Source organism: Cydia fagiglandana, chromosome 20 (genome assembly GCF_963556715.1).
Source record: "Cydia fagiglandana chromosome 20, ilCydFagi1.1, whole genome shotgun sequence".
NCBI classification, from domain to species: domain Eukaryota; kingdom Metazoa; phylum Arthropoda; class Insecta; order Lepidoptera; family Tortricidae; genus Cydia; species Cydia fagiglandana.
The window spans coordinates 5,951,870-5,979,343 of record NC_085951.1 but is presented as its reverse complement, the minus strand read 5'-3'; the positions used below and the strand labels follow the sequence as shown (position 1 = coordinate 5,979,343).

Below are 27,474 nucleotides of genomic sequence, written 5' to 3'. Positions count from 1 at the left end.
AAATAACAAAATCATTCCCATGTTTACGTTCACACAACATGTGATCAACATAACATAATTATTTACATAAGAAAAAACAATACACTCTTTTTCTTTGGGCAGTCGTGTAATAATGATAAATACCTTTTTCAAGCTTAAAGATTTAGGTGGCATTACTTCACCAAGGTATCTAGCTTTATTAATATTATATATTAGCAAATATTGCAATTGCACAATAATAAAATTGAATTATTCTACTTCAAACTACAAACAAAGATGTCATGGTGTTGTTGACTTTTTCCATGCTTTTTCCCGCGAAATATATGACGTTTCTGAGGGCATGTTCGAAAATATTACGAATTATAGGAACGAAATAGAATAAAAATTGTTGAATGAAATTTTAATTTCCCATTAAACCAGTCTAGAAAGAAGAATAAAATAAATAAATGTAACAAATTGCGTTTTTAGATTACGATCACGTTACAAAAAAGCGTTCCATTACGCGCTATTTGATTGTATGAAAGTGTACTTGAAGTGTACCTTAACCTTTATCTAAATGTCAAGACAGGTGACATATTGATATTGATGTTTTGATTTAGGTTATATGGGTTATGGCTCGTGCTGAAATTTAGCTTTTTGTATTCATAAATAATTACCTTTGTTAAATATCAATTGGAATATCTATACCGATATACAATGTCACGAAGACCAGAGTTTCAGGCGCCACCTGAGATCGTAAGTACTCTTGTTATATTAAAAATCCTCCAAATAACTTCCTGAAATAACTTTCGCTTAATTTCAGTTTTACAATGAAGAAGAAGCAAGGAAATATACTCAAAAGTAAGTTTGACTACAACTACATACATTCATAAATAGTTTTTATTAAACCTAGTTAGTTTAATATACATATATCCATCAGAATCAGAATCAGAATCAGAATGCTTTATTTGTTCCATGTTCAATATCTCATAATATTTTTTATTTATTTATATTATTTTAGCTCCCGAATTATCGACATTCAAGCTCAGATGACTGAGAGATGCTTAGAGCTGCTGTTGTTACCTGAAGATACTCCTTGCTTGCTGTTAGATATTGGGTGCGGATCAGGGCTCTCTGGATCAGTGCTGGAGGAAAATGGTCATATGTGGATTGGAATGGACATTTCAAATTCCATGCTTGGTAAGTTTTTTAGAATATAATACTTAATATATTGATGAAAAAAGAATAGTCATTGTTCAGTGTTTTGATTAATTATCTATGAATGAAATAAAAAATTATTCCAAATCTAAATTTAACATTTCGGAATGTGTTTGTTACCTGGGTAAGAACCTGATTAAAAAAAACAGGTTGTTAGTTGAATTAAGAGACCTAGTTAGCCAGTGGTATTATAAAGGTTAAATGAAAAAGGTACTTTACAACTACAAAATTAAGATAAACAGATTACAAGTTTTCTTTTTATAGCAGGTAGTTTTGTTTAAAGTATTATGAAATATTTATTTATTATTTTAGAAGTGGCACTGGAGCGTGAAACGGAAGGTGATTTAGTTCTTAGTGACATGGGTGAGGGTGTCCCATTCCGAGCAGGTTGCTTCGACGGGGCAGTGTCCGTGTCAGCCATCCAGTGGCTGTTCAATGCAGACAAGAAGTCACACCAACCTGTAAAGAGGCTGTATAAGTTCTTTAGCACATTATATGCTTCACTGGTATGTTCTTTTAATATGTTTTTTTTTTTACAGCCAACCTATTCTTATTGTCACCAAACTATTGGTAAAGTAGAATTTTACTCATTGCAGTGGTACCTTTACTGTCTTAAATTATTATTTGAAGAGTTAAAAAACTAAATCAAATTGTGGAATTCAAGGGAGAAGAAAAGAGGCCTTTGCCTAGCAGTGGGACACTATAACAGGCTATTTAAAAAAAACTAAATCATTATTTTTTTACACTGAGAAAAGTTTAACTCAAATTTTATGGGTTTTAATGATTAATTTCATTTTATGTAAACCCTATAAAAAACTAATCAGCAGTAAAATTAGAAATGTGTGTCACAAATTTATAATGAATAAAAGTTACTGCCAATTGTTCCAACTGTCAACAATTTCTTTTTCAGTCTAGATCAGCTAGAGCAGTATTTCAGTTCTACCCTCAAAATGAAACTCAGCTGGAACTCCTCACATCCCAGGCTATGAAGGCAGGCTTCTATGGAGGTGTGGTCATAGATTACCCAAATTCTACTAAAGCCAAGAAATTCTTCTTGGTGCTTATGACTGGAGGTTCAGCACCACTCCCTAAAGCTTTAGGTATGTTGTTTCTATGTATATAAGTATGTATTCATCTATATAATTATGTATATTGTCACCTAACACCCATAATACAAGCTTTACTTAGTTTGATCTGTGTAAGATGTCCCCTAATATTTATATTACAGTCCATTTTTATAAAACCCATTATCTTAGCATCATCCCAGTTGTTGCTGTCATAAAATTGTAATTTAAGTATGCAGCTGTAATTGATACATTATGCTATAAATAGCTGCAGAATTGTTTTTAACAGTGGCAAACTTTTCTCTTTGTAACAATCAGGTACAGAGGAAGAAAATAGTCTGCAAGTAAAATATGCCAGGAGAGAAGCTGGCAGAAATGCAAGAGGAAAACCTCTAAAGAATACTAAAGCCTGGCTTCTTGAAAAGAAGGAGAGGAGGCGGCAGCAGGGCAAGGAGACCAAACCAGACACCAAGTACACTGGCAGGAAAAGAAGCGGAAGATTCTGATACATATTTATTTATACTTATAATAGATGTACAATATTAACTAAGGAATAAAAAATAAATACTGAATTTATCTTTTAATCTCATATTTCCAAACAGTATCAACTCCATGTCCTATTGTCTCAACTGGTGTCATGTTAGGCAGAGGGAATCTACACGCGACCACGACTGTACCATTTTCAGTTTCAGCTAACAGTTTACTTTCAAATTCTGACATCATTTGCTCAACGCCAAATATAACTATGTTGTTGTATGGTTTTAGACTAAACGTCCATAGGTTCCGTCTATAAAACTTTGTATTCTGACTCTGTGAGGATAAAAGGGCAGCTATTCTAGAGTAATAAACCAGCCAAGGGTTGAGTTCTACTCCATCTGACTTGAAACCTAATTTGGCTGCTGTAAAAACGATTCTTCCATCTCCTGAACCTACGTCAAGTAGCCGGCCGCTTCGCCCGCTCAGGGCTTTAGTGACTCCAGCTAATTGTTCTGTTGTAGCGGGAACATAAGGAAGGCAAACCTTCCTCAAAGCTGGTGACACAAATGGGATGCACACAATGCTGACTCCTACTGCTAATCCCCCGGTTGTATAAATTAGTATCTTCCCTGCAGATGATAATTTTCTAGGAGCGTTTGTTTCAGAACCAAGTAGCTCCAGTTCCATGATGTAATGTTTTTTTATTAAATTTATCCATCCATTTAAGGTTATGATCAGTTTGACATTGACGTGCCAGCTGATTTCCATAAACGATATTTTTTATTAATTTCTTTTTTTTATTTACGTAAACTGTTCACTATCAAGCATGTTAACTCATACATTGCTTGCAAGGACTTCTTAGCATATTTAGTACTGGCAACACTAAAATATACGCCAGCCAGTGTCACTGTCAAAAAAAGGGTAGAAATTGGCTGAACCGGGTATTCTGTATTTATTTTGCTGAAATATCATTGAATTTCCTCCATCATGACTGCCTTCGAGGAGTTCGGCGTCCTCCCCGAACTGGCTAAAGCCATCGATGAAATGGAATGGACGTTGCCGACGGATGTACAGGCTGAAGCGATTCCTCTAATTTTGGGTGGTGGAGACGTACTCATGGCTGCAGAAACTGGTAGTGGAAAGACTGGTGCTTTCTGCTTACCCATTTTACAGATTGTGTGGGAGACATTGAAAGACATACAGGAAGGAAAGACAAGTAAAGTGATAGCGCAAACATCGTCTGAATGGACGATGTCGTTTTTTGATCGAAACGATGCGTTGGCGGTGACTCCAGATGGGCTGCGCTGCCAGTCGAGAGATCAGAAGATGTGGCACGGCTGCAGGGCCACGAAGGGCGTGCACACTAAGGGTGCTTATTACTATGAGGCTACAGTCACTGATGAGGGGCTGTGCCGTGTGGGCTGGTCTACACAAGCTGTAAGTTGGTTAAGGCTTTTACGTTTGATATTCTGTGCTTTAATTTCAATATAAGGTAACATAACTAATCCTTTAAGTCAAAAGACACAGACAATTTTAACTTTATCTTAAGTGTTTTTTTTAAATATTTTCTTCAAACAGGCAAGGTTGGATCTTGGCACAGATCGCGCAGGGTTTGGCTTCGGAGGCACAGGCAAGAAGTCCAATGCCAAGCAGTTTGATGACTACGGTGAAGCATATGGAAAGAATGATGTCATTGGTAAGACAATATTTCATCATTGTTGCACAATTCTTATTATTGCTAGATTTTTTCTTCTAAAATGATATAATTATCATCACTTTCAGGTTGTCTGCTCAACTTTAATGCGGGTGAGATCCGGTACACAAAGAATGGAGAGGATCTGGGAGTAGCATTCAAATTGGATCAGTCTCGTAAATCGGATTGCTACTTTCCAGCTGTAGTGCTTAAGAATGCTGAAATGAGCTTCAACTTTGGAGCAACACCTTTTAAGGTAAATTTTATTTTACAAAGATGTTATAAGTTGAAAAAAGGCTAGTGTGAAATTTATTGGAGTTTATTTTTTCTTTTTCAACTATAAATATTAGTCAAAATTCTTTTCGTTGTCTTGTTTTTGACCACTCAGACATGTTTCTATTTTTGTTTTTTATCAAATAAATAAAAAAAGTTGAGTGCTATTGCATGTCTTTATATCTGTTGATTATGGTTCTCTTGAGAAAAATTAATAACTAAATTTCAATCCACACGAAAAGCTACACTGCATCACATTTTTGGGGACAAAAAACAAGAGAACCTAAAGAATTTTTTACCATATACTCCAGTCAAAAGGCCAATGAATAAAATTATACTGATGTTAGATTTTGTATCCTCAAATCAGTCTTACCTTACCCCTCAACTTCCTTAAATACAATATCAAGTCAGTAAAAAAGTTTCCTCTGCATCCCAATTTTGCAATATCACAATTTTGTACAACATCAATGAAAAATCAAAAACACCTAAGAGTTAGATGTTATTCATTTTATAAAGTGTTGAAGATTGAGGGGCTAAGACTATAACTTAATTGGCTCCAGTATGATTGTAAAAATATTACAAGGTACCTAATAGTTAGCAGAATTAAGTTATTTATTGGTAAATGGTAAGTAAAATCTTTTCATTATTTCATATTTTTCACTGATTTTATTGGCGTGATCTGGTTCTGGCAGAATATCAGTGCCTCTCCCATAATAGGGTGAAGCGTAATACTGAGCCAGAACCATTTTGTTTTGCTGCGACGCACACAACATTCCTTCTGTGTGAATCAATATTTATACGTATATTTCTTTCTTTTTCTATTTTTGTAAAAATCTGTCTTACTCTTATTTGTGCTTGTATTTTCTGTTTTTTCTAAATATTGATTGTTTTTTTTTGTTCTTTTTTTCTGTCATTTTTGTATTTGATTATTCTGTGTGTATTGTGGCAAACAAATAAACAGATTATCTATCTATCTATCATGTTTGAATTTTCAGCATCAACCACCAGCAGGTTATGTAGCAGTGAATCAGGCACCCAAGGAGTGTGTCAAGAACAATGTGGTGCAGGCCGGAGTGGCTACTGAGAGCAAGCCTGCGAACAACGCGCCGCAAGCTATCATTATTGAGGTAATTATTTTTGAGGGTATGATGCTATTAGTAAATATTGAAGAATTCTTCTAGCACCATGTGCTTGATCATTGTCTAAGGTGGCACTGTGTAGGTACTATTTTTGCCATCAAGAGATATAAAATTATGCCTAAAATGCTTTCATTGTCTATGGTCAGACATGTCATGTTGTTTTTTTTTATTTTAAAATGAAAAAATAACAAATTTCATTATCTACAACAATAGTAGACAGGCGGCCGGTGTGGTTGAATGAAAGATAGATCACAGAATAAGTAATAGTATTTTTAGGCATTTATTTACTAGTATCTGAGGGTAGGTAGGCATGCAGTACGCCAAGGTGTGTTTTGTAAGCAACATGTTAGATACTTAAAAAGAGGTACCAACTTCGTACAATGTTAACCATTTTTTATTTTTTTATTTTACATATTCTAGCCATCGCGCGAGTTAGCAGAGCAGACGTGCAACCAGATAACCATGTTCAAGAAGCACATCGACAACCCGAAGGTGCGCGAGCTGCTGGTGGTGGGCGGCGTCAACGTCAAGGACCAGATCAGTCAGCTCAACGCAGGGATTGACATCGTTGTAGGCACGCCGGGGAGGCTGGAGGATCTCATTTCTGGAGGTAAGGCTGCCTTTATAAGACCGCAGGCAGGTTTTTGGTTGTAAACGTACCAGGCGTAAAATTTCCCAAACATTGATCGCATTTTTAAGTACAGTCGACTGTAAAAATCTGGGTGCACCAATCATCTCAAAAATATGTCCTATAGCTCTTATGTTTGCGAATTAAGAACTTTGGGACATATTTTTGAATAAGTTGGCTACACATATTTTTACAGTTGACTGACATTTTAATATACAAACATCTAAAAGGATGTAGAATGACTATCACTAGCGACATCTAGTGTAAGATGTAGGGAAACTACACTTTGTACAACATACAACTTGCCTAGTTTTTAGGATTCGGTGCCCAAATGGCAAAAAATGGAACCCTTACGGATTCGTCATGTCTGTCTGTCCGTCCTTATGTCACAGCCACTTTTTTCGAAACTATAAGAATTATACTCTTGAAACTTGGTAAGTGGATGTATTTTGTGAACCACATTAAGATATTCACACAAAAATAGAAAAAAAAACAATAAATTTTGGGGGTTCCCCTTACTTAGAAGTGAAACTCAATTATTTTTTTCATCAAACCCATACGTGTGGGGTATCCATAGGATAGGTCTTCAAAAATGATATTGCGGTTTCTAATATAATTCTTTTCTAAACTGAATAGTTTGCGCGAGAGACACTTCCAAATCGGTAAAATGTGTCCCCCCCCCCCCCCCTCTGTAACTTCTAAAATAAGAAAATGATAAAACTAAAAAACATATATGATGTACATTATCATGCAAACTTCCGCCGAAAATTGCTTTGAACGAGATCTAGTAAGTAGTTTTTTTTAATACGTCATAAATCGTAAACGTAATGAGAGAATGAGACGCAGTGACATAGGACCAATATATTGGACAGATGGCATATCACCATCAAGTTTATATACTTTAGCTGGACTTCAACACACAGTAAAATATTTTTATGACTCCATGAATTTAAATGTGACACTACTAGCGACATCTAGTATAAGACTAGACTCAACAAAAACCTTGTGTGTTAATTATCACACTCCCTGAAACTGAATTTATACTTACGATCTGTTTGGACTCTGTATTAGAGATGCAACGGATAGTTGTTTGGCCGGATACCGGATACCGGATATCCGGCCTGGACTCTGGCCGAATATCCGGTATCCGGCCGCCGGATATTCGGCCCGGAACTATACCTACATTTCGGTTTTTCAGGTGCGCATTCTGCAGGTTTGACATGTTTCCTAGTAAACGTTCGCGCGGACTCATTTCTAGGTTCGAAATGAGTGCGCGTGCAAGTCAGTGAAATGATTACATTGTTTTAAAATAATAAACAAGTACGATTATGACCGTGTCTGTTTCTTAAATCCAATTTGTTTACTCCGAAATCAAGCAATGTTACCTTCCGGTATCCGGCCGGATAGAAGGACACTATCCGGTATCCGGCCGGATAGTAAAATAATGGCCGGATAGGCCGGATACCGGATAGTAACCGGATATCCGGTGCATCTCTACTCTGTATGTGATATCACGACGGCGAGGGGCACAAGTTTACTCTCTCTTCTTCCTCGCGTATCCTACATATCCCGGCATTTTGCCACGGCTCTTGGGAGCCTGGGGTCCGCTTGACAACTAATCCCAAGAATTAACGTAGGCACTAGTTTTTACGAAAGCGACTGCCATCTGGCCTTCCAACCCAGAGGGGAAACTAGGCTTTATTAGGATTAGTCCCACACTTAGGGGCACAAGTTTACTACCGACAAGATATCCAATTGCATTTCAGGCTACTTAGCGTTGACTCACTGCCGCTTCTTCGTTCTGGACGAGGCCGACGGTCTGCTGAAGGCTGGCTACGGAGACATGATCGAGCGACTGCACCGACAGATGCCGAAAATAACGTCCGACGGACGCAGGTTACAGATGGTCGTGTGTTCAGCGACGCTGCACGCTTTTGAAGTTAAGAAGATGGCGGTAAGTTCGAACATTTCGAACACACATTTAAGGTAGAAACACCGCGAAATGTCACATTGTTCGAATTTCTAAGCATGTCAAGTTTTTATTCCTGGTGGTGATGATGATGATATAACTCGAGTTAGGTCGCCAACTCGCCAGAAACGTTGGTATCATACTTAACTATTAGTCACACCAAATTTTTGTCATAGTCGTATTGTATTAACACTATTAAGTCATTATTACACTATAATAATAGGGTAATTCGCCAGTAACTGGCCACCCCAAACCAAAAATGAATTCTATTCACCTATAAATAGAATTCATTTTAGTATAAGGTGGCCAGTTATTGAAACCTTATACTAAAGTGAATTCTGTTTATAGGTGAATAAAATTCATTTTTAGGGTTCCGTACCCAAAGGGTAAAACGGGACCCTATTACTAAGACTTCGCTGTCCGTCCGTCCGTCCGTCTGTCACCAGGCTGTATCTCACGAACCGTGATAGCTAGACAGTTGAAATTTTCACAGATGATGTATTTCTGTTGCCGCTATAACAACAAATACTAAAAACAGAATAAAAAACAAAGATTTAAGTGGGGCTCTCATACAACAAACGTGATTTTTGACCAAAGTTAAGCAACTTCGGGCGTGGTCAGTACTTGGATGGGTGACCGTTTTCTTTTTGCATTTTTTCCGTTTTTTTTTTTTTTGCTTTATGGTACGGAACCCTTCGTGCGCGAGTCCGACTCGCACTTGCCCGGTTTTTTTAGTTTAGGGCAGCCAGTTACTAAAAGTAACCAGTTACTAGTGAATTACCATATCATACAAAAATTATAGCTGTTGTATATGTCGCTCGCGTTTAACAGTCCAGTTACGACAAAACATGGTGTTGTATAAACTCTAACATGAGGTGACGACTTTTCTTGACTTTAGAACTCTTGACTATAAAAAATAAAATAAAATAGCCTTTTATTTCGACGACGATAGATGACTATAGTCTATACTAAATAAATATAACTGCAATTGCAGGAGAAGCTGATGCACTTCCCAACGTGGATCGATTTGAAGGGCGAGGACGCGGTCCCAGAGACCGTTCACCACGTGGTGGCGCTGATCGACCCCCAGAAGGACCGCTCCTGGGAGACCCTGCGCAAGTAAGCCAATACTGCGTGTTCCTATGTTTTCCTACCGAAGGGACCCTACCCTTACACCGTTTGTCTCACATTTTGCTTAATGAGAGAGTGAGACGCAATGCATATAGGACCAAGAAATTGGAGAGGTGAATACCAACCTTAGTCACTTATCGACTCGTACATCACTTTTTTAATACTCGTATGTTGCAATGTTGACGCGTGTGGCCGATCTTTTATTTTCGACTATGAGGACAAAAATCGGTGTGCTAACGACTCACTTTATTTATGATAATTTGTGTTGTTGCATGATTATCCTAGTTATATAAAAGGATAGTTTTGCAGAACTAAAAAAAAACATACTAAACTGTTGCCATGTTTAAGCATTTTACGTCAAAAATGTGATAGTTGCGTAGGAAGTGGCGCCCTCAATAATTTTGTCGGACTTTTAAAGTACATTGTTTTTACAGACAAATAACAACCGACGCGGTTCACGCGAAAGACAACATCCGCAGCGGGAACACGACGCCCGAGACGCTCTCCGAGGCCGTCAAGATCCTGAAGGGCGAGTACTGCGTGCGCGCCATCCGGGAACATAAGATGGACAGGTGAGGAAAGTTGTTTGTAAGATTTTGCATAAACAGGAACCTAGTACATGTACACGCTTTTAACGTAATGGAAGGGAAATGCGATATACAAATGGAAATAATAAGTATTACTAAAATCCTATCAATGAGAGAAAAAGATGGCAGAGATTTCCATAAATATTTATTTCATGAGTTCCAATCAAAATTGTTGCACTGCACTGTTGCGATTCAAGCATTCCAGTGCAATGATTGTATTTTCAAATTTTTATAAGGTGGCCAAAAACAGCGTCAGATCATCGACCTGCAAGTCTGCGATAGTTGACTTACAGGCGAGCGGGGTGGAATCACGAAATTCATATCCGAATTCATCACTCGCTGTTCAGTCGAGTCAGTTAAGACCCTTCTGATGGCAATTTGACAAAAGTGGAACCAAACCTTGCCTACATTCTGCGGGAAACAAACGATACCGCGATGTACGAATCGAGTTGGATGACAAAGTGACATCTAGCGTGGAATTGGGTAAACTTTGCCCATGCGGTCGATGACCTTGGCTCACACATGTGGTTTATAATAGTGAACTCTTATCATATTAAACGCTAAACTCCCAAAGCAAAGATTTTTCATATATTTTGTATGAAATCGCGAAACGAGATATCGCGATGGTCGAAGGCAGAGGGAACTTTCTTGCCGACTCAATATCGCGACGGTGGGTTAAGTATAATAACATAGTTTACTAATCTACTTCTTTACTAAAATATTATTTTAATTGTTATGAATATAGTTTTTAATTATTCTAGTTTTCTAAAAATTGGCCTTATAATTTATAATAAATTCAATATTTAATTCTTATACGCGATGAATTTTGTGACGTCTCCTCTAACCGCCTAGGTGCATACAGATCACAAGTTTTGACCAAGTTAAATTCAATTCTGACTTATATAATAATGAAATAATAATGTAGCCTATATACGTCCCACTGCTGGGCACAGGCCTCCTCTTAAGGAGCCCTAACACCGCTGCTTAACAGTCCGCCGGACGGAATCGGCCAGTCAGTTAGAACGAAAAGTTGACATTTCCGAACAACTGACGGGCAGATACCATCCGGCGGACTGTTAATCAGTGAGCCCCTTTAGGGTTATTTATATGTCAAAACAAAATACAATGAAATTTGATGCCTTTATATAGGCCTCGGGCGGCTAGAGAATAACAATTTTTAAAACGCCATAAAAATAAAGATTTTAACGGACAATTACCTTAAAATGTCAGGCACTAACCAACTGTGTTGCTCAAAAATATGTTATAATCGTATAAGTTAATTTACATTCTGTTATATTCGTATTTTTACAGAGCCATAATCTTTTGCCGCACGAAACTCGACTGCGACAACATGGAGCGGTTCCTCAAGTCTTTCGGCAGCGAGTTCTCCTGCGTATGTCTCCACGGCGACCGGAAGCCGCAGGAGAGGAAGGCCAACCTGGAGAGCTTCAAGCAGCAGAGGGTCAAGTTCCTCATCTGCACTGATGTCGCTGCGAGAGGCATTGATGTGTCTGGACTGCCGTTTAGTGAGTTTTCCTAGTTTTCACACTGCGGATCCGCACGCCGCTCCAGTGACAGCGAGATAGCGTTTGAAGCAGTTGCTAAATATTTTTTTCTTCGTGGGCGAGTGGTTTCTTAGTGAGCAGTCAATGATCAATATATTCATATACGCTATTCTTCACACTGCAGACTTAAATTAGGGACAATTACCGCTCAACAATAACATTTTGAATGTCATGTCATTTGTGACTGATGGATTTCTGTCGACTACTAGCGCCATCTAGTCAAAGAATTAGGAAAACTCACACGCATAACTGATAAATTGTGAATAAATAAATGTAATCCGGGCTTTACCCCTGGTTTATTAGCGAAATTTATAAGCCTTAAATCAGCTTATTTATATAATAGTAAATTTTTTTCATAATTCATTGTACGTTTCGAGAGGGGTGTAAGGAACATTCTAATTGGGTGTCACTTACGCTTTAATGCTTCTGAAAATGATTTCTTCTGAAATTGAATTTTTCGTCGGATGATGATATGGTATGGTATGGCTCATATTAAAAATCTACAATATCAATCCAAAAATTGACTTCTTAGTAGGTATTCTGAAAAATAAAAGAGTTGTGTTTGTGCGGCACTCTAGTGGAATAATCCTAGTCTAAAGAAAATTTTCCTATGGGTGGTATTCCACCTGTCCAATTTCTTAGTCCAATGTCATTGCGTCTCACTCTCTCATTAAAGCAAAATGTGAGAAACAATACACATCGGACAAAGATATTGAACAGATGGAATACCACCCTAAGCGGCACTCTTATGGAATGCTTCTAAAGTCGAAGAAAAAATGATTGTTGCACTGGTTGGCACCACAGCTACGATACATACCGTTACGACACTAACAATAAAACTGTTTCAGTGATCAACGTGACCCTGCCCGATGAGAAGTCAAACTACGTGCACCGCATCGGTCGTGTGGGGCGCGCGGAACGCATGGGGCTCGCTATCAGTCTAGTCTCCACCGTGCCTGAAAAGGTATGACACTCATATATATAAATTGTGTTTTAACCGCCATAGAAGTCATAGCTAAAACGTAAAAAATTATTACCGTACCACCACCACCAAATTTTTAATGGCCAATCCCAATAAAACAGTCAAACTTCATAGATAAAGAAGAAGCGGGTGTGATAAAAGTTGAGAAGAAAATTCCTGCTGTTACCAATCATCATCATCATCATCATCATCTCAGCCATAAGACGTCCACTGCTGAACATAGGCCTCCCCCTTTATTGGGGGGTGAATGCCATAATCGCCACGCTTGGCAGGCGGGTTGGCGATCGCAGTCGAGTACACCGAATTTGAGGGACGCTGCTGCCCGTCCACCGGTGGTCTTGGACGTGGTTTAAGGACATACCCGGGTCCTGTTACCAATGGCCGCAGAATAAATAATAGTACTATACTTCGTTTTTTTTAGCATTAGAAATAAGGTAAACAATCTTGATGTGTCTTTTAATTGAAAAACACATTTTAAAAGTGACTTACGGCAAATATGTAACAATTATGAATCCAATACGATCATTTTATATTCTTCTGCTTTCATGAGTAATAGTTTAAGATTTTTAAATAGGGTTTTTCAATTAAAAGACATGTCAAGATCGCTTACCTTCTTGCAAGTTCTTTCTAATGCTAAAAAAAAAAAACCGGGCAAGTGCGAGTCGGACTCGCGCACGAAGGGTTCCGTACCATAAAAGTGACATTCCATTTCCAACTGCAGCTGCAATACTGTTCATTTTCTATGGAAATTGACAATGACAGCGACGCGTTTCCATAGTAAAATGTACAGTATTGCAGCTGCAGTTGGAAATGGAATGTCACACTAATGCAAAAAAAAAAACAAAAAAAAAAGCAAATAAAAAAAACGGTCACCCATCCAAGTACTGACCACTCCCGACGTTGCTTAACTTTGGTCAAAAATCACGTTTGTTGTATGGGAGCCCCATTTAAATCTTTATTTTATTCTGTTTTTAGTATTTGTTGTTATAGCGGCAACAGAAATACATCATCTGTAAAATTTTCAACTGTCTAGCTATCACGGTTCGTGAGATACAGCCTGGTGACAGACGGACGGACGGACGGACAGACAGCGAAGTCTTAGTAATAGGGTCCCGTTTTACCCTTTGGGTACGGAACCCTAAAAAACGAACTATAGGTAAGAAGACTCACTCTCTAACAAAACGCGTCTGTTACGATCGGGACAGATATGGCCGCTTGGTGGCGACAGCGCCACGCGCGGCTTATGGCTAGCCACCAAAATTGGTGTGGAACGGATGTGTTTTTAGCTACCTGTAGCAAAGCGCACCTGCAATGGCGTCCAATGCTAGAGAAACTTCGTGATAACAACTGGGAATAACTCGTGTTGCCGGTTTTGCGTAATTCAATATTTAATTGCTTAATGTATTACTTCCAGGTGTGGTACCACGGCGAGTGGTGCTCGTCGCGCGGGCGCAACTGCTGGAACACCAATCTCATCGACGATCGCCCCAAGGGCTGCTGCATGTGGTACAACGAGATGCAGGTGAATATGAATAATTCACTACGTTACACCCTGATTACATATACAGTTCGTTTTTATAGCATTAGAAAAAAGGTAAACAATCTTGATGTGTCTTTTTTATTGAAAAATAAGTCACGGCAAATATTGTAACAATTATGAATCATATACGATTATTGACATTATTTTGCTGTCATAAGTAATAATATTTTTTTTTTTTCAATTAAAAGGCACGTCAAGATCGCGTACACTTTTTCTAATGCTAAAAAGACTATAGTTTGGGGATATACTGGGCTATTGTTTTAATTTTTATTTAAAAAAATAATAAAATCAAACTTAATAAAGTTAAAACCATTCCGTCAACCTCAAATTGATGAGTTATGCATGCATTTTTTTTTAAATCTAAATATATGTAATTTGATTAAACAATTCTTAGAATATTTAATATAATTACCGAGCTATATATTTTTTACTAAAATTTATTTTTTTACGAATGATTTTAAACAAGAATGTGCAAGGTTCGAAAAGTGGAGACACCTAACGCCATCTGTTGACGATTTAGTTCATCATTCTAGTTCTTATTTCTGTTCTAGATGGCGCTAGTAGTAGTCAACTTTACAAACATTTTGACTAGAAATAAAAGTCAAGAGGAACAATTATTTGCACGGATTTAAAGTAACTATTTTTGTTATGCTTGTTTTAGTATTTGGCCGATATTGAGGACCATTTGAACGTGACAATTCAGCAAGTGGAGTCTGATCTGAAGGTGGCGGCCAACGAGTTCGACGGCAAGGTCGTGTACGGGCAGAAGAGGACGCAGATCGGCTCTGGGTACCAGGTAAGTGTCGTTCGGAGGCATAGACTAGGAATCCTCTAGACCGAGTTTAGAGCAATTATTTCATGCAACCGATGATGCCAAAAATGTGGGGGTGCGCGGGACGAGGTGAGCGAAGTCCCGTGCCGTGATTGGTCCGTTCAAAGACACGGACGTCACACAAATACTCTTTCGACTCGAACATGGAGTAAAATTACCGTATGCGTGGCAGAGGGGGTAGCGCGACTATGCTCAGTCTGGAGGATGTCTGTGTTCGGAGGCTATTACTTTATCAAGAAAAATAGTGGTGCCGTTGTGCAGACGGATATACAACTATTTTTGTACACGGTGTAACATGAGGAAATTGAATAATTTTAACAGTGTATTCCTGTTTATATTTAGAGACAAAAATTTCCTCTAAACTGTATTGAAATTCGCCTAGTTTCAGAGTTAATACCAATAAAAAAAAACAAGTTTTTATTGTAACATAGTGCAAAACACCTTTTTGGTGGCGATGTTGCTACTATCCACTCACATGCTTTATGAAACTGTAGTTGCAAGCTGTCACATAATAATAATATTTTCACATAATAATAGAGGTCACTGTAAAATATCAATCATGTGAGTGGCTATGGGACGTAGTCTAAAACCAGCTAAAACTAAATATCCTTCTTGATAGGTGTCAAAAAGTGACAAGTAACACTGCGAAAACTACGTTTTACGAAAAAAAGGAAAAATCCATTTTACGTGCACTTTGCACATTTTTTTTTATATTTACAAAATGTGTATTGTTGCAGGACCACGTGACACAGATGGCGCCAGTAGTCAAGTCCCTGCAGGAGCTGGAGTCGCAGGCGCAGCTCTACTACCTCAAGATGCACCACAATGTCACCATTGCTTAAGCTTTACTTACATTTATTTATAAGATACGTGAATATAACGACTGATCTTGCGTAACTATTTGTTTTACTGTAAGAAACTAAACCCCGACTATACAAATGTTCCAGCCGCATAATTACATCGCCACTTTCTAAATGAATTCATTCATGTGTTCATGCAATTTTGCAGCTCTCTGTATATGCATTCATACATTTATAGTATGCCATGTCTTTTCCACGAGTAAGACTACTTAAGACACTTGCGTGTATGGATTTTATTTTATTGTACTTATATGATCATCAGATGACAACCAAAACTCACTACAATTACAAAACAACAGTGCATTTATTAACACTCTTAGCATAGTGAGCTTTGCTTGTGAGGGTGGTATTCCACCAGTCCAATGTCAGTGCATTTCAAATGTAAGACGCAATACACATTGGACAGATGGAATACCACCCTTACCCGAATTCTCTAATACACAATTTATTAATGATTAGGAAATATTAATGAAATAAAACACATTAAATCAAAGTTCATTATTTTTTATATTTCACTCAATCACTACTGATTATTATTTGGGCAGTGCACGGTGCCCTTATTCCAAAATAAATAAGTCTCATAACACCGCTAAGTAGGAAATTAACCATAACAATACTGTTGCTAAATGTAAAATGTAATATCCAATCGGCAATTGTTTCATCTCATTATTAACAAACAAATACCAGCCTCGTAATAAACTGCCCTTGACAAAAACAATTCATATATTAAATAAAATACATCTATGTTAAAAAGTAAGAAACACTTCAGTAAATTAATATTGTTCAAGAAAACATTATTCTACAAGTATAAAGGCATGATTACAATAGCCTTTTCTATTTAACTGACGTAGGTTTCGACTTATCTTAGTCGTTCGCCACGTAAAGGGGCCCACTGAATAACAGTCCGCCGGACGCTATCGGCCTGTCAGTTGTTCGGAATTGTCAAAATTTTGTTCTAACTTCAAATAATTGACAGCGCACTTCACTCAGTCAATAAGGTCTAAATTCATGTTATGTCTGGGTGCTACCCTAGCGCCACCGGAGAGATTTCGAACTATTATTTCAATTGACTGCTGGACACTTTTACAACCGTCTTACTATAAAAGATAGCTCTCCTTTACTTCTACACTCCATATTTTGACAGGCCGATACCGTCCGGAGGATTGTTAATCAGTGGGGCCCTTAACTCGTGTAATCGGACCCTAACTTCTGTGTTTATTTTTTCTTGGGTGATCTTAGCTTGAGGTGGTCTAAAAAATCTATTCATTATACAAAAATAGTCCATTTTAACATGATTACTAATTAGGTAATTCGGCGACATAACTTCGTAAATTAGGTAATGTGGATATCTTGTTGTATTGTAAATTATACACATAACTAAAAAGGTATAAAATTCGTAAGTTTGCCATCCTCCAACATTTCATGTTTTATTACAGAATAATTATAAATAATGTGTATTATTCTAGTAACTACATATTTGAACGTTTTTTTTATCATATAATCAATATAAGCGAGATTGGCGTGTTTTGAATTGCTGCAGGATAGTAGTGAACGTCAAACTAAATTTTATCTTAGCTTTAACCCCGACCATAAGACTGTTTCAGTAAAAAACTTCAGTCCAAAGTCAAAATCTAACTCTAGACAATCCAGTTTCAGCATCAAGCTTACCTAGATGATTTTACACTTTATTTTTGTTATCAATTTGATTCACATCTTCCACATGTAAAAAAAAGTTAATTGTCTATGTTGTAATTGGATATAAAAGTACTTAAAGCTAGTTAATGTTCTCCCAGATAGGTGTAAGATACAATTACATGAGAAAGCCACGTGAATACGACTAAGTCTAAAGACTATAAAACTTGGCGTCAGTAGTTTAGTCAAGCGGCTTAACTCGTGTATTCGAGACATAATTCTACAAAAGTAGCTCACAACATCTAAAAAATCATACTAACTCAAACCAAACCGCGGTTAACAGTATTCAGTGCTACCCCACTATCACTTACGGGTTATACTTAAAACAAAATGCATTACAATATTTGAATTTGAACGGAATATATTAATCTATTTAAAATATTTAATATAATTAACCTAGAGTTATTAGGATGTAAAATTATGCGGAGACATTTTAAAACACCATTTGGTTGGTAGCAACTTGAAACATATTGAAACAATAATTGTATCAACTAACAAGAAAGCTATGGGCCGATACAGACTGACTGCAACTTGTATGGGAATATGGGAACTGGGGGCCGATTTTTGAATTTCGACCGCTCGATTTCGTGTATTTCGTTCAATAATATCTCCAGTACCCGGCATTTAAATTCTAGTAATAGAATTGAAAACGAGTGGTAAATACTACTCGATTCTCAAATTGTATCGCTCGTATTTAAAAAATAAGCATTTCGCTGTTTTCCACCGATTTTCAAGTGACGAAATCGAATGCTCGAAATTCAAAAATCGGCCCCCTGCACGTCGAAGTTGCCGTCCGTCTGTACAGGTCCTAAGATTTTTTTTCATAATTATTATAGCTTTAGACGTATACCGATGTTTGTTTCAATAGTCCCAAAGTAACCTACCACACAACGGTTCCAATAATTCATGTCCAGTCTCACTAGACCTCCTCTTTATTAGCGATCATAAGGCTTTAGAAGTATGTCAATTAACTAGGGTTAGGATCACACGAGGCGTTAGTATTAAGTATACAGGAGTAGGAACTACGAAAGCAATACTAATAGAGATGTGATGTTGCTGAACTTGGGTGCCGATTTTTGAAATTCGACCACTCGATTTCGTGTATTTCGTTCAATAATATCTCCACTACTAGGCATTTAAATTCTACTAATAGAATTGAAAACGAGTGGTCAATACCACTAGATTCCCAATTTCTATTGCTCGTATTTCAAAAATTAGCATTTCGCAGTTTTCCACCGATTTTCGAGTGACGAAATCGAACGATCGAAATTCAAAAATCGGCCGCCTGGTATAAGAATATCTTTTATTTTTTAGTTAGACGTCACTTGAATTTTTGTCAGTTCTAAAAAATAGATGGCGGCACTGCGAGGTTTCAGTCAAATAGCTATATTTTGCATGGCTCTTTGACCTCCCTCTCAAAATATCTTAAAACCCATGTATGAAAATTTATATGTTATTTTTTTACTAGTCTCTAAGCACAATCAGCAGCAGAAGTAACGATCTAAACGGGCGAGTTGTCCAAAAATAACATTAACAAGCTCTTGTTTTCTAACAATAAATGTGTATTCATTTTAAATTGAAAACCTCGCCCACATAGCCATTTGTTTTCTTCATAATAACAAGAGTTTATATTTAGTCCAAGGTTACTGTCCAGCAACATTAGCCTGGGTCTCTATTGTTTCCCATAAAGTTTTAAGTCATATAATGTATTGTTTGCCCGCATTTTCGTCAGTCATTTGTTTTCTTTTTTCAGAAACTCGTAACTTTTCTGGATTGCCATAAAACATACCTAACCTATCTCTTGAATAACCTTAAGAAAATCCTGAAAAGTTAACGGTTTAAGAATTAGGACTAATGATAATACGACAAACAATACATTATGGCTTAAAACTTTATGTCAAACAAAGGGTCCCCATTATCCTATATCATGAAAATGTTAGAAATCAAGTGCACCATATGTATATGTCGCAGTCAAAAGTGTGAACTGGTCAAAAGAACTTTTAACCGACAAAAACAGGCAAAACTGCTTTTGACTGTGCATGTTGGTCAAAAGTAGTTTTACCTGAAAATCATTGGTTAATAGTAATTGTGACTGTTACTATCAGTCAAAAGTACTCGCAGAGATAGGTAGGTTAGGGTTATTTTTTTTTTGCTACGCCCAAAAAACGAAACTGTTCCCAGAGATAGGTAGGTTAAGGTTATTTTTTTTTTGCTACGCCCTAAAAACGAAACTGCTGCCAGAAATAGGTATGATTTTCAGGTAAAACTACTTTTGACCAACATGCTCAGTCAAAAGCAGTTTTGCCTGTTTTTGTCGGTTAAAAGTTATTTTGACCAGTTCACACTTTTGACTGCAACATATATAGTTCGTAATCCGAAGGTCGACCAGTTGTTCAAGCTCCGTATAGACGCAAAGGTCATTGACACTCCATTGTGGACATATGCATTAAACGCTTACAACTGGCATGCGGAACCATGCTTAGTTACATTTGACCTTGAGTCTAAAACAAATGGTATTTAAACTAAATACAGTACCGGCCAATAATATATCACCTCCATGTTTTTACAGTATAACACTTTTTTTTTTATATTTGTGAGTGACTTCGTACTAATTTAGGTAGTCTAGTAGTACTCGTTTGTATGAGCTATGAGAAAATTTGGTCTTATGTAATGGTTGTTTCATAGAGGTTTTTCGTTTGAATATATGTTCACCTTAACGTTTTTAGTAATGTGCTGAGTCTCCTATTGTAATTCACAGTATTTCATTGCAGTATTCATCATCTTCTTCTTCCTCGCGTTATCCCGGCATTTCGCCACGGCTCATGAGAGCCTGGGGTCCGCTTGACAACTAATCCCATGATTTGACGTAGGCACTAGTTTTTACGAAAGCGACTGCCATCTGACCTTCCAACCCAGAGGGTAAACTAGGCCTTATTGGGATTAGTCCGGTTTCCTCACGATGTTTTCCTTCACCGAAAAGCGACTGGTAAATATCAAATGATATTTCGTACATAAGTTCCGAAAAACTCATTGGTACGAGCCGGGGTTCGAACCGGCGACCTCCATATTGCAAGTCGCACGCTCTCACCGCTAGGCCACCAGCGCTTTTTTGCAGTATTCATCATATAGGTACATATTTGTATAAAATTACTAATAAAATATGCAATCTACAAACTTAACCTATATTGTTTACTCTATACAAGTCCATACATAAACACACAAAGGTGATATATATTATATTATTGGCCGGTACTGTACATTGACAGGTTCTACAAATCTACAGCCAAAGATTCAATATAATGTACGAGTATCTTCTAACTGGAAATCACAAAACCTATGCACACCTGGCGAATGGGATCAATGACCTAGTTTACCTTATGAATTTCCTCACACGAAAGAATGAAATCCATAAGATTCTTACAAATACCAAACCAATCAAGACTTACCTATTTAAAGTCTGGCAGTGATATATTGTGAATGTCATTGCAAAATGAAATATTTCAAAATTAATGTACGAGAAACAAAGCGCTAAGATGATTTACCTTAAATTACTGGTGAACGATAGGCGATACAAGGACGTCATAAATATCTAAACGTTCGGTGATTAGGGCTACCTACCGGTTCTAACTTACAAATAATTACACTAAGTGACATATAAAATTTTTCTTAACATTAAAATTCCTCTAACTGTCGTGTATCAAATTTCGAGAGTCAACGATTTTCGAGTAAAAAAATCGTTTATAAATTACTTTTTAAACGTTAAATTCAGTCTTAGTAAATCGCTGACGCTCGAGGGCATTTCCTTTATATTCTCAAATTTCTCAATTTCTTTCTCTTACTTTCTCTAATCGGGACACAGTCTCTATCACACTTACGCTTATGATCACTACAAGTCTCGCAAATGGACTCTTTGTATGTTTTTATAATAACGAAAATGCAGGGAGTTCTATATCCAGGGCGCGCCAAAAATTATAATGAGATAATGTTTAAATAGCTTAGTGGTCTGGTGGTGCCAGAAAGTCACTCGTGTCTTTAAGGGACTTGATAGACTACTAGGATTACTAGGAACAAGTCAGTATGTGTAAAAAGCCGCAGTGTCACTCTTAATAGTGTTTGCTTCTACCCCTCAACTCTCAAAGACTTACATTTGCCAGCGAAAAATCGATCTTAAAGTTATTAATTTTAGAATTTTATTTTAATTTTCTAAGATAGCGGAATCACCCTGGATTTTAATAATTTAAATAATGAATGAATGTGGTTCCAATCAGTAACTGCGATGAACGTAACGTATGTGTTCGGTGGGCAAATTAACTATTTCTTTTAAATGTATGAAGATAGAGCATTTCCAATATTACATATTGATGATGGGTTCAAAAATGTATGTCATTAATACACTGAGCAAATTTTACAACCATGCGTCTTTCCAATGTTAAAATTAATAATAACTTAAAACTAAAGATAAATACAACACTATTCGAGTTAGTTGCGTGTCCGTAAAGGAATACAAGGTGACAGTCAAAAACGAAATTACAACTTTTCGGTTCCATACCGTACATCGGTGGACCTTATTACAAAAGGCATAAGCTCTACCGATGTGTTAAAAGTGTGGGCGATGGTATAATACCCGGAAACAGAAACTTATTCCACAAATAATCAGGTTACTTAAATGTACGCAGAACAGGAATTAAGTCCCAGATTTAGGCGAATGCACAGACGCGTAGCGTTTTGCGTCAAAAATAATAGTTATCTATCAAACTATCCATTTTCCCATACTACAATTTAATGCAATCAACTAGGACATATTTTAAGGTAATTTCTTGCATCAAAACAAGTGGTATATCTAGGACCATTTTTAGTCGACTTTCGTGTCGACGGCGCTCGCGCGTCTCGGTCAGTAAAGGGCCCAGTCTTCAGGCCTCTCGTGAAGGCACCATAAGACAGTGACGTCTTTCCATGTTTCAAAGTCATCATTATTCCTTTGGACATCGGTCATAAGATTTCACTTAAAACGCAATATTTATTTGTACTTGCATTTTATTCGAACGCAGTAGTTTACTAGAAATATATGTTGCTAAAAATTATTTTCGTTCCTTTTGTTTAAAAAGATTACAAATCATTTAAGGCAAGTGCCAGAAAATATTCGTTACTGAAGTAATTTGTTTATATTTGAGATGTAAATGTTGATTTATGATTAAGACTTAATATGCAATAAGAATTGATACTATTTATGCAACTTATTTTTCTAGTAAACCGAATCCTTGCTTGCTTTTTTAAAACCATGCTTCTTTTTTTCATAGCCCACTGTATGTAAAACTCATTATGAGTTGAGAAACCTACATGCTGGTATGTCTGTTCGTAAAATATCAGTTTATTAGACATTCAAAGCCATCAAAGACCATCATTTAGCAAAGACATCCAGCATAGATACTAAACTCGTCAATTCAGGTAGTTAGGCCACTCGTCTTAATACTTAACAACATTGAATATTATGTCCAACTTCAAACAAAGCGTCATAACAGAAAACTTCACAATTAAGCTAAATTAATAAATAACGTTCAGTAGTCCACCGGAGATTTCTGGAAACATACCTGTAATAGAGTATATTGTGTAAATAAATAATAACTGTATCATCAAGCAGGCCACTGACGAGCCTTCCAAATGGATTCATCCAAATGGACGGCATCCTAATATTAACATTGTACGTTTTTGACATTCACGGACCGATTTTGGATTGCAGCCACGCTATTTGGACTGTTGGAAGGCTCGTCAGTGGCCACCTTTAGTATTTAAATTTTATGACATCTTAAGTACTGATATTAGTTTTTCTTAGATCATTCCCTTTTTTCCTGATGAGTGAGTAGTAGTATCTTATGAAAGTTATGAAGTTAAAGAAGTGTGCAATTTTGAGTATTGTGGGCTAAACCTTCTTGAAATGAAGTTAAGAGATTTGCATTTTAGCCGACGATATGTAGCATCAGGAAGGTCCTTGCACACTGAGCTGCTCAAGTGCATGGCAACTTATTGAATAAATTCCATTCATAATGTGCCCATTAAATTTTGTGCTACAAGACTCACCGCCAAAAACACCGCCAGGCTCAAATGGGACTGGGCCGGCCACGTCTATCGCATGCATTCGGATAGGTGGGCTAACATAGCACCAAGCGGATGCCGGCAATGAAGCGTGTCAGGGTAGGCCCAGGAGGAGATGGCGAGACGACTTTGACACCATTTACTACTGGCCGGAGGAAGCACAAAATCGGGAGTTATGGTGAACCAGGGGAGAGGCCTTTGCCCAGCTCTCTTCTTCCTCGGTCCCTCATTGCTGAGGATCTCTCAGACAGCTCTCAGACACTCCAATCGGCTAAGAAAAAAAAAGTCTCACCAGTGACACGTCAGAGCGCGAGCCAGGGGTGGTGCTGAAGCGACTCCTTGGAGCGGTCGCCATAGTCGTAGGTGAGCTCCTCGCCGGGCGCGATGTCCTGCGCGGCCAGCAGCACCAGCCGCGGCCGGTCCACCCACAGCGCCTTAGTGTGCAGGTTGCCGGTGCGCGAGTGGTTCACTAGGCGACCGAGGCGGCCGGATTCTGCCGTTGCGTCGATACTGGAAAGGTCAAGTTGATTACAATCTGTTTTTCACTTAGTCAAGTCATTATATGGCGTTTCCCTAGCATTTTCATGACTTTTAAAGACTCCCACGCAGTGTTTATATAAGTTTATTCCTATACCAGGTGTATCCTCCGTAATTTAACCTAAACTTTAACAGTAACTTTATCCTTCGGCTCCACATCTAAAGGCGTGTCTATGATCGAGTTGGCTCGCGCAGCAGCCCGGTATCCGTTGCGCACGGTTGCCGCGCGACATCGTGACCTAGTTTCTTTTACAAAATGTACATCCTTTATATTATAAAATATTTATATCCCAACTACAACTACTCCCACCATAAGAAATTTAGATCTCCTTCTGACTATTATGTTGGCGAATCTTTAAGGATCCAAAACGTATAAAAAGGAATTGTCAATTGTATCTTGGTCTCTAGATGGACAGCTGTAGTGAATTCCTGATAACTTTTTTAACAGAATCGATTCAACCGTGAGCATATCCTGAGCTCCTCTTTTGTTCTACCCTCCCAGTGATCATTCGTTTTTGTAGTGTACCAGCCATGGCACCTTAAAATAACTCACCAATACTGTTGATCCTGCAGTCTGAAGTAGTACATATAGCAGCCTGCCTCCGGGTCCTGCGCGTACATGTGCTCGCGCTCGCGAGCCTCCTGCACGCCCACCAGCTCCCCCGAGTACTCCACCACGAAGCTGCCGCGGCAGAAGGGCCGCGTCGCGATTATACCGCGCCCTTTGCCTTCGAAATATGCCACCTGTGACAAAGAATGCAAACTTTAGTATAGAAGACTGACAGACAGATAATACATTTCCAATTTGTCTTATAGTTATTGGTACAGTTATAATGGATTGCATTTTTTTATGGGATGAGATGATAAACATTGAAGTCAGATAATGTAAATTTTTACTACTGTCATTCATTGTAACAATAAAATATTTAGTATCTATTGGTCAAGATAAATTCAGTATAAGTAACTTAAAAAAATAGGTCAGTATTACATTTGCAGTAATTAATTCACTGATAACTCTGATAAGTGCTCAATTGCTCATTTAAAACAACACTTTGTCTTAATATCATTTCCTGTGGTATGTTAACCAAATAAAACAGATACTGACAATTATTCTTTTCAGAAAGAATGGTAAAGGAAATTTTTCAAAGGTGTGTTTTGTAATGCAAATTTAACTTTTGATTTATAAATGATGAATATGGATATATTTTACGTATATCTATATAAATATAAGATATTTAGATATAATCCAAATTTTAAGAGGATATTTAAATACTAAATTGACTATGTAATCGATACTCACCGCCAGCCCATCTTCTCTCTGTTCTCTCACAGCCCGTTCCAAATCTCTCATCTTCTCTGCCATCACACATTTTGAAGTCTTCCTTACACTACGCCTCACAGGGAAATACTCCGTTAGCTTATGATTTGAATTTCCATTTGTGATTTTAGGTTCTACTTTGACAGTCTTTTCTATATCTTTGGGTGTTGGTGGACGTTCCACCTTAGGACTCTTCAGTTCTTCCTTAAAATATTCAGTTAGTTTGTGGCTTTCTGCGGCCCGGGCAGCGGCCCGAGCTGCTCGGGAGCGCACACTGAGTCCGTTGGTCATGTTTGTGAACCCGTTACAATTTTTCAGTGGTTTAGATTTAACATCAATTTTCTTTATTTTTGGTTCAGATTTCACTTCTACATTCTCAGTCTTAGTGGGTGTGGCAGTTATGATCCTGTAATATAGGATGGAAATTAATTATTATAATTTATAAATGTAAGAATCTCCTGCAGTCAATAATAATCTAGCTGGCTAGAATAATTAGCATAGTATAATAGTGTTATAATAAGTTAATATTATTAAATAAATAATAATAAAGCCGCAGTTACCTGCGCTTCCTATAGGTGCGGGTAGGTCTGACAGGCTGGTGCTCACATAACTCAATGCGATGAGGGGTCTTTACACCCTCCTGGGAGGCCAAAGTATTGGCTGGAACACAATTTGTGAGGTTTTTATCCAGAACCACCCAGAAGAAAAAATATATGGTTTCGCAAATAAAAAGTAATTTCCAAGATTTTCTTTAAGGTTATAAATTATAATATTAAAACTAGAAAGTTATATGATTTTCAGAAGAGGGTAAGAGAAAAATATAGAAAAAAAAAATAGTTATAAATATTAATTTTATGTCAAGGAGAAATAGAAAAAAGCAAACAGTCAATATAACCTCAAGGTTCCCATGATGCTGATCATGTTTTATTTCGATAAGTGCCACCAATAGATTTTCAGATGCATACTGTGAACAAAGCTAGACAACAATAACTTGGACCTCTAATAGTTATGTAAAATTATACTAACCTCGAACCATGTCCTTCAAAGATTAACAGACACAACAAAAAGACCAGAAAAGACCGTCAGAGAACTGGTCTTATCAGACGCAATGCTGAGGCAGCGTCGTGTTACGAATGTTTGGTAATAGTCCTTGTCATGATAGGATCGCGGGAAATCTTCATGTGATCAATCATCATCTGGTTCTTGTCACGAGCGGAACATGCAGATATTTTTACCTACAATGTACTTCTTCAAACTCTAGGATGGCTTTATGTCTTCGCCATTTATGAATTATAATTAGATTTCTTTTAAAAACTGACTCAAGATACAGAAGCTACAGGAGAAAGAAAATGGACGCTTGTTTTCGTTTTACTATTACCTATTCCTTCATTGGCTATCGAAATGAAATTTTAACCAATGAAATCAAATGAAATTGTATTCATCATAGACAATATGTAAAAGCTCGTAACGACGAACCAAATAAAGGTAGCTGTTCTTTATCATTCAGTCCTATTTTGGTCAAGCGTATTATAATAAAGCACAGGCAGGCCGTACCTATCCACTAATTTAAATAATTTATAACACTGGTAACATTAGCAGTAATTGTAAAAAAAAATTGCTCCCGCCTTTTCATATGACGTGTTGTGTATGTGTAGTGTTGTGTTTGTAATTTTTATTGAATAATTTAATGACAGCGTTTTACACAAAAATAAAACGCTAATTAAATAACTTACCCTATTCGGAACCTAATAATAATATTGAGAGAGTGGCAACACTGTTGACGGTCGTATTGTCCTTTTCTAGCATATACGTCCCTCTCTCTCCCACACTCCCACCACACAGCAGTTTGCTTTTTGGCGGTTGTCGCAAAAACAAATTTCCAACTCATTGTCTCAAAATTATACATATTTACACCAGGCAG

General features: G+C 37.4%; 5 protein-coding genes across 6 annotated transcripts in view; 2 read left to right on the top strand and 3 right to left on the bottom strand.

The window, feature by feature from the left end:
* LOC134674718 (DNA replication ATP-dependent helicase/nuclease DNA2) overlaps positions 1-238 on the bottom strand; it is a 30,693-nt gene extending 30,455 nt beyond the window's left edge. Inside the window, exon 1 of the mRNA XM_063532843.1 lies at positions 124-238. Within this exon, the coding sequence (XP_063388913.1) occupies positions 124-153 (30 nt within the window). The 5' untranslated portion in view covers positions 154-238. The remainder of the gene's footprint in view (positions 1-123) is intronic.
* A 341-nt stretch (positions 239-579) lies between these two features.
* On the top strand, positions 580-2,812 carry LOC134674912 (probable 18S rRNA (guanine-N(7))-methyltransferase). The gene is made up of 6 exons (XM_063533069.1): positions 580-714; positions 782-819; positions 980-1,158; positions 1,489-1,682; positions 2,087-2,276; positions 2,559-2,812. The coding sequence occupies exons 1-6, from the start codon at positions 676-678 to the stop codon at positions 2,744-2,746; spliced, it is 828 nt and encodes a 275-aa protein (XP_063389139.1). The 5' UTR covers positions 580-675; the 3' UTR covers positions 2,747-2,812.
* Positions 2,739-3,461, bottom strand: LOC134674913 (ATP synthase subunit C lysine N-methyltransferase). The gene has a single exon (XM_063533070.1). The coding sequence runs from the start codon at positions 3,402-3,404 to the stop codon at positions 2,814-2,816; it is 591 nt and encodes a 196-aa protein (XP_063389140.1). The 5' UTR covers positions 3,405-3,461; the 3' UTR covers positions 2,739-2,813.
* A 176-nt stretch (positions 3,462-3,637) lies between these two features.
* On the top strand, positions 3,638-15,953 carry LOC134674719 (ATP-dependent RNA helicase Ddx1). Its single transcript, XM_063532844.1, has 13 exons — positions 3,638-4,154; positions 4,296-4,413; positions 4,500-4,666; positions 5,679-5,810; positions 6,243-6,432; positions 8,217-8,404; positions 9,414-9,538; positions 9,985-10,122; positions 11,449-11,663; positions 12,551-12,666; positions 14,099-14,206; positions 14,886-15,020; positions 15,794-15,953. Exons 1-13 carry the CDS (start codon positions 3,705-3,707, stop codon positions 15,896-15,898), a joined length of 2,187 nt encoding a protein of 728 aa, XP_063388914.1. The 5' UTR covers positions 3,638-3,704; the 3' UTR covers positions 15,899-15,953.
* Positions 15,954-16,404: 451 nt separating this feature from the next.
* Positions 16,405-26,947, bottom strand: LOC134674720 (histone-lysine N-methyltransferase Set8). Of its 2 annotated transcripts, none has more exons than XM_063532846.1 (7): positions 26,580-26,947; positions 26,114-26,213; positions 25,536-25,959; positions 24,789-24,979; positions 23,991-24,208; positions 20,742-23,196; positions 16,405-20,389 (listed from the first exon to the last, which is right to left on the bottom strand). In XM_063532846.1, exons 1-5 carry the CDS (start codon positions 26,587-26,589, stop codon positions 24,001-24,003), a joined length of 933 nt encoding a protein of 310 aa, XP_063388916.1. In that variant the 5' UTR covers positions 26,590-26,947; the 3' UTR covers positions 16,405-20,389; positions 20,742-23,196; positions 23,991-24,000. The 2 variants fall into 2 exon arrangements, with proteins under 2 accessions (XP_063388916.1, XP_063388917.1); XM_063532847.1 differs by having other exon boundaries at positions 16,405-20,395; positions 20,760-23,196.
* Positions 26,948-27,474: the final 527 nt, after the last annotated feature.

What these genes read in the sequence shown, in the direction of transcription:
- LOC134674719 (XM_063532844.1), top strand. Translation starts at nt 3,705, where the DNA reads ATGACTGCCTTCGAGGAGTTCGGCGTCCTCCCCGAACTGGCTAAAGCC. An exon ending in GGAGGATCTCATTTCTGGAG is followed by an intron (nt 6,433 to 8,216) that starts GTAAGGCTGCCT and finishes ATTGCATTTCAG; the next exon opens with GCTACTTAGCGTTGACTCAC. An exon ending in TCCTGGGAGACCCTGCGCAA is followed by an intron (nt 9,539 to 9,984) that starts GTAAGCCAATAC and finishes TTGTTTTTACAG; the next exon opens with ACAAATAACAACCGACGCGG.
- LOC134674912 (XM_063533069.1), top strand. Translation starts at nt 676, where the DNA reads ATGTCACGAAGACCAGAGTTTCAGGCGCCACCTGAGATC. An exon ending in CATTTCAAATTCCATGCTTG is followed by an intron (nt 1,159 to 1,488) that starts GTAAGTTTTTTA and finishes TTATTATTTTAG; the next exon opens with AAGTGGCACTGGAGCGTGAA. An exon ending in GCACATTATATGCTTCACTG is followed by an intron (nt 1,683 to 2,086) that starts GTATGTTCTTTT and finishes TTTCTTTTTCAG; the next exon opens with TCTAGATCAGCTAGAGCAGT.
- LOC134674913 (XM_063533070.1), bottom strand. Translation starts at nt 3,404, where the DNA reads ATGGAACTGGAGCTACTTGGTTCTGAAACAAACGCTCCTAGAAAATTA.
- LOC134674720 (XM_063532846.1), bottom strand. An exon ending in CGCACCTATAGGAAGCGCAG is followed by an intron (nt 25,960 to 26,113) that starts GTAACTGCGGCT and finishes CCTATATTACAG; the next exon opens with GATCATAACTGCCACACCCA. An exon ending in CTGCAGGATCAACAGTATTG is followed by an intron (nt 24,209 to 24,788) that starts GTGAGTTATTTT and finishes TGACCTTTCCAG; the next exon opens with TATCGACGCAACGGCAGAAT.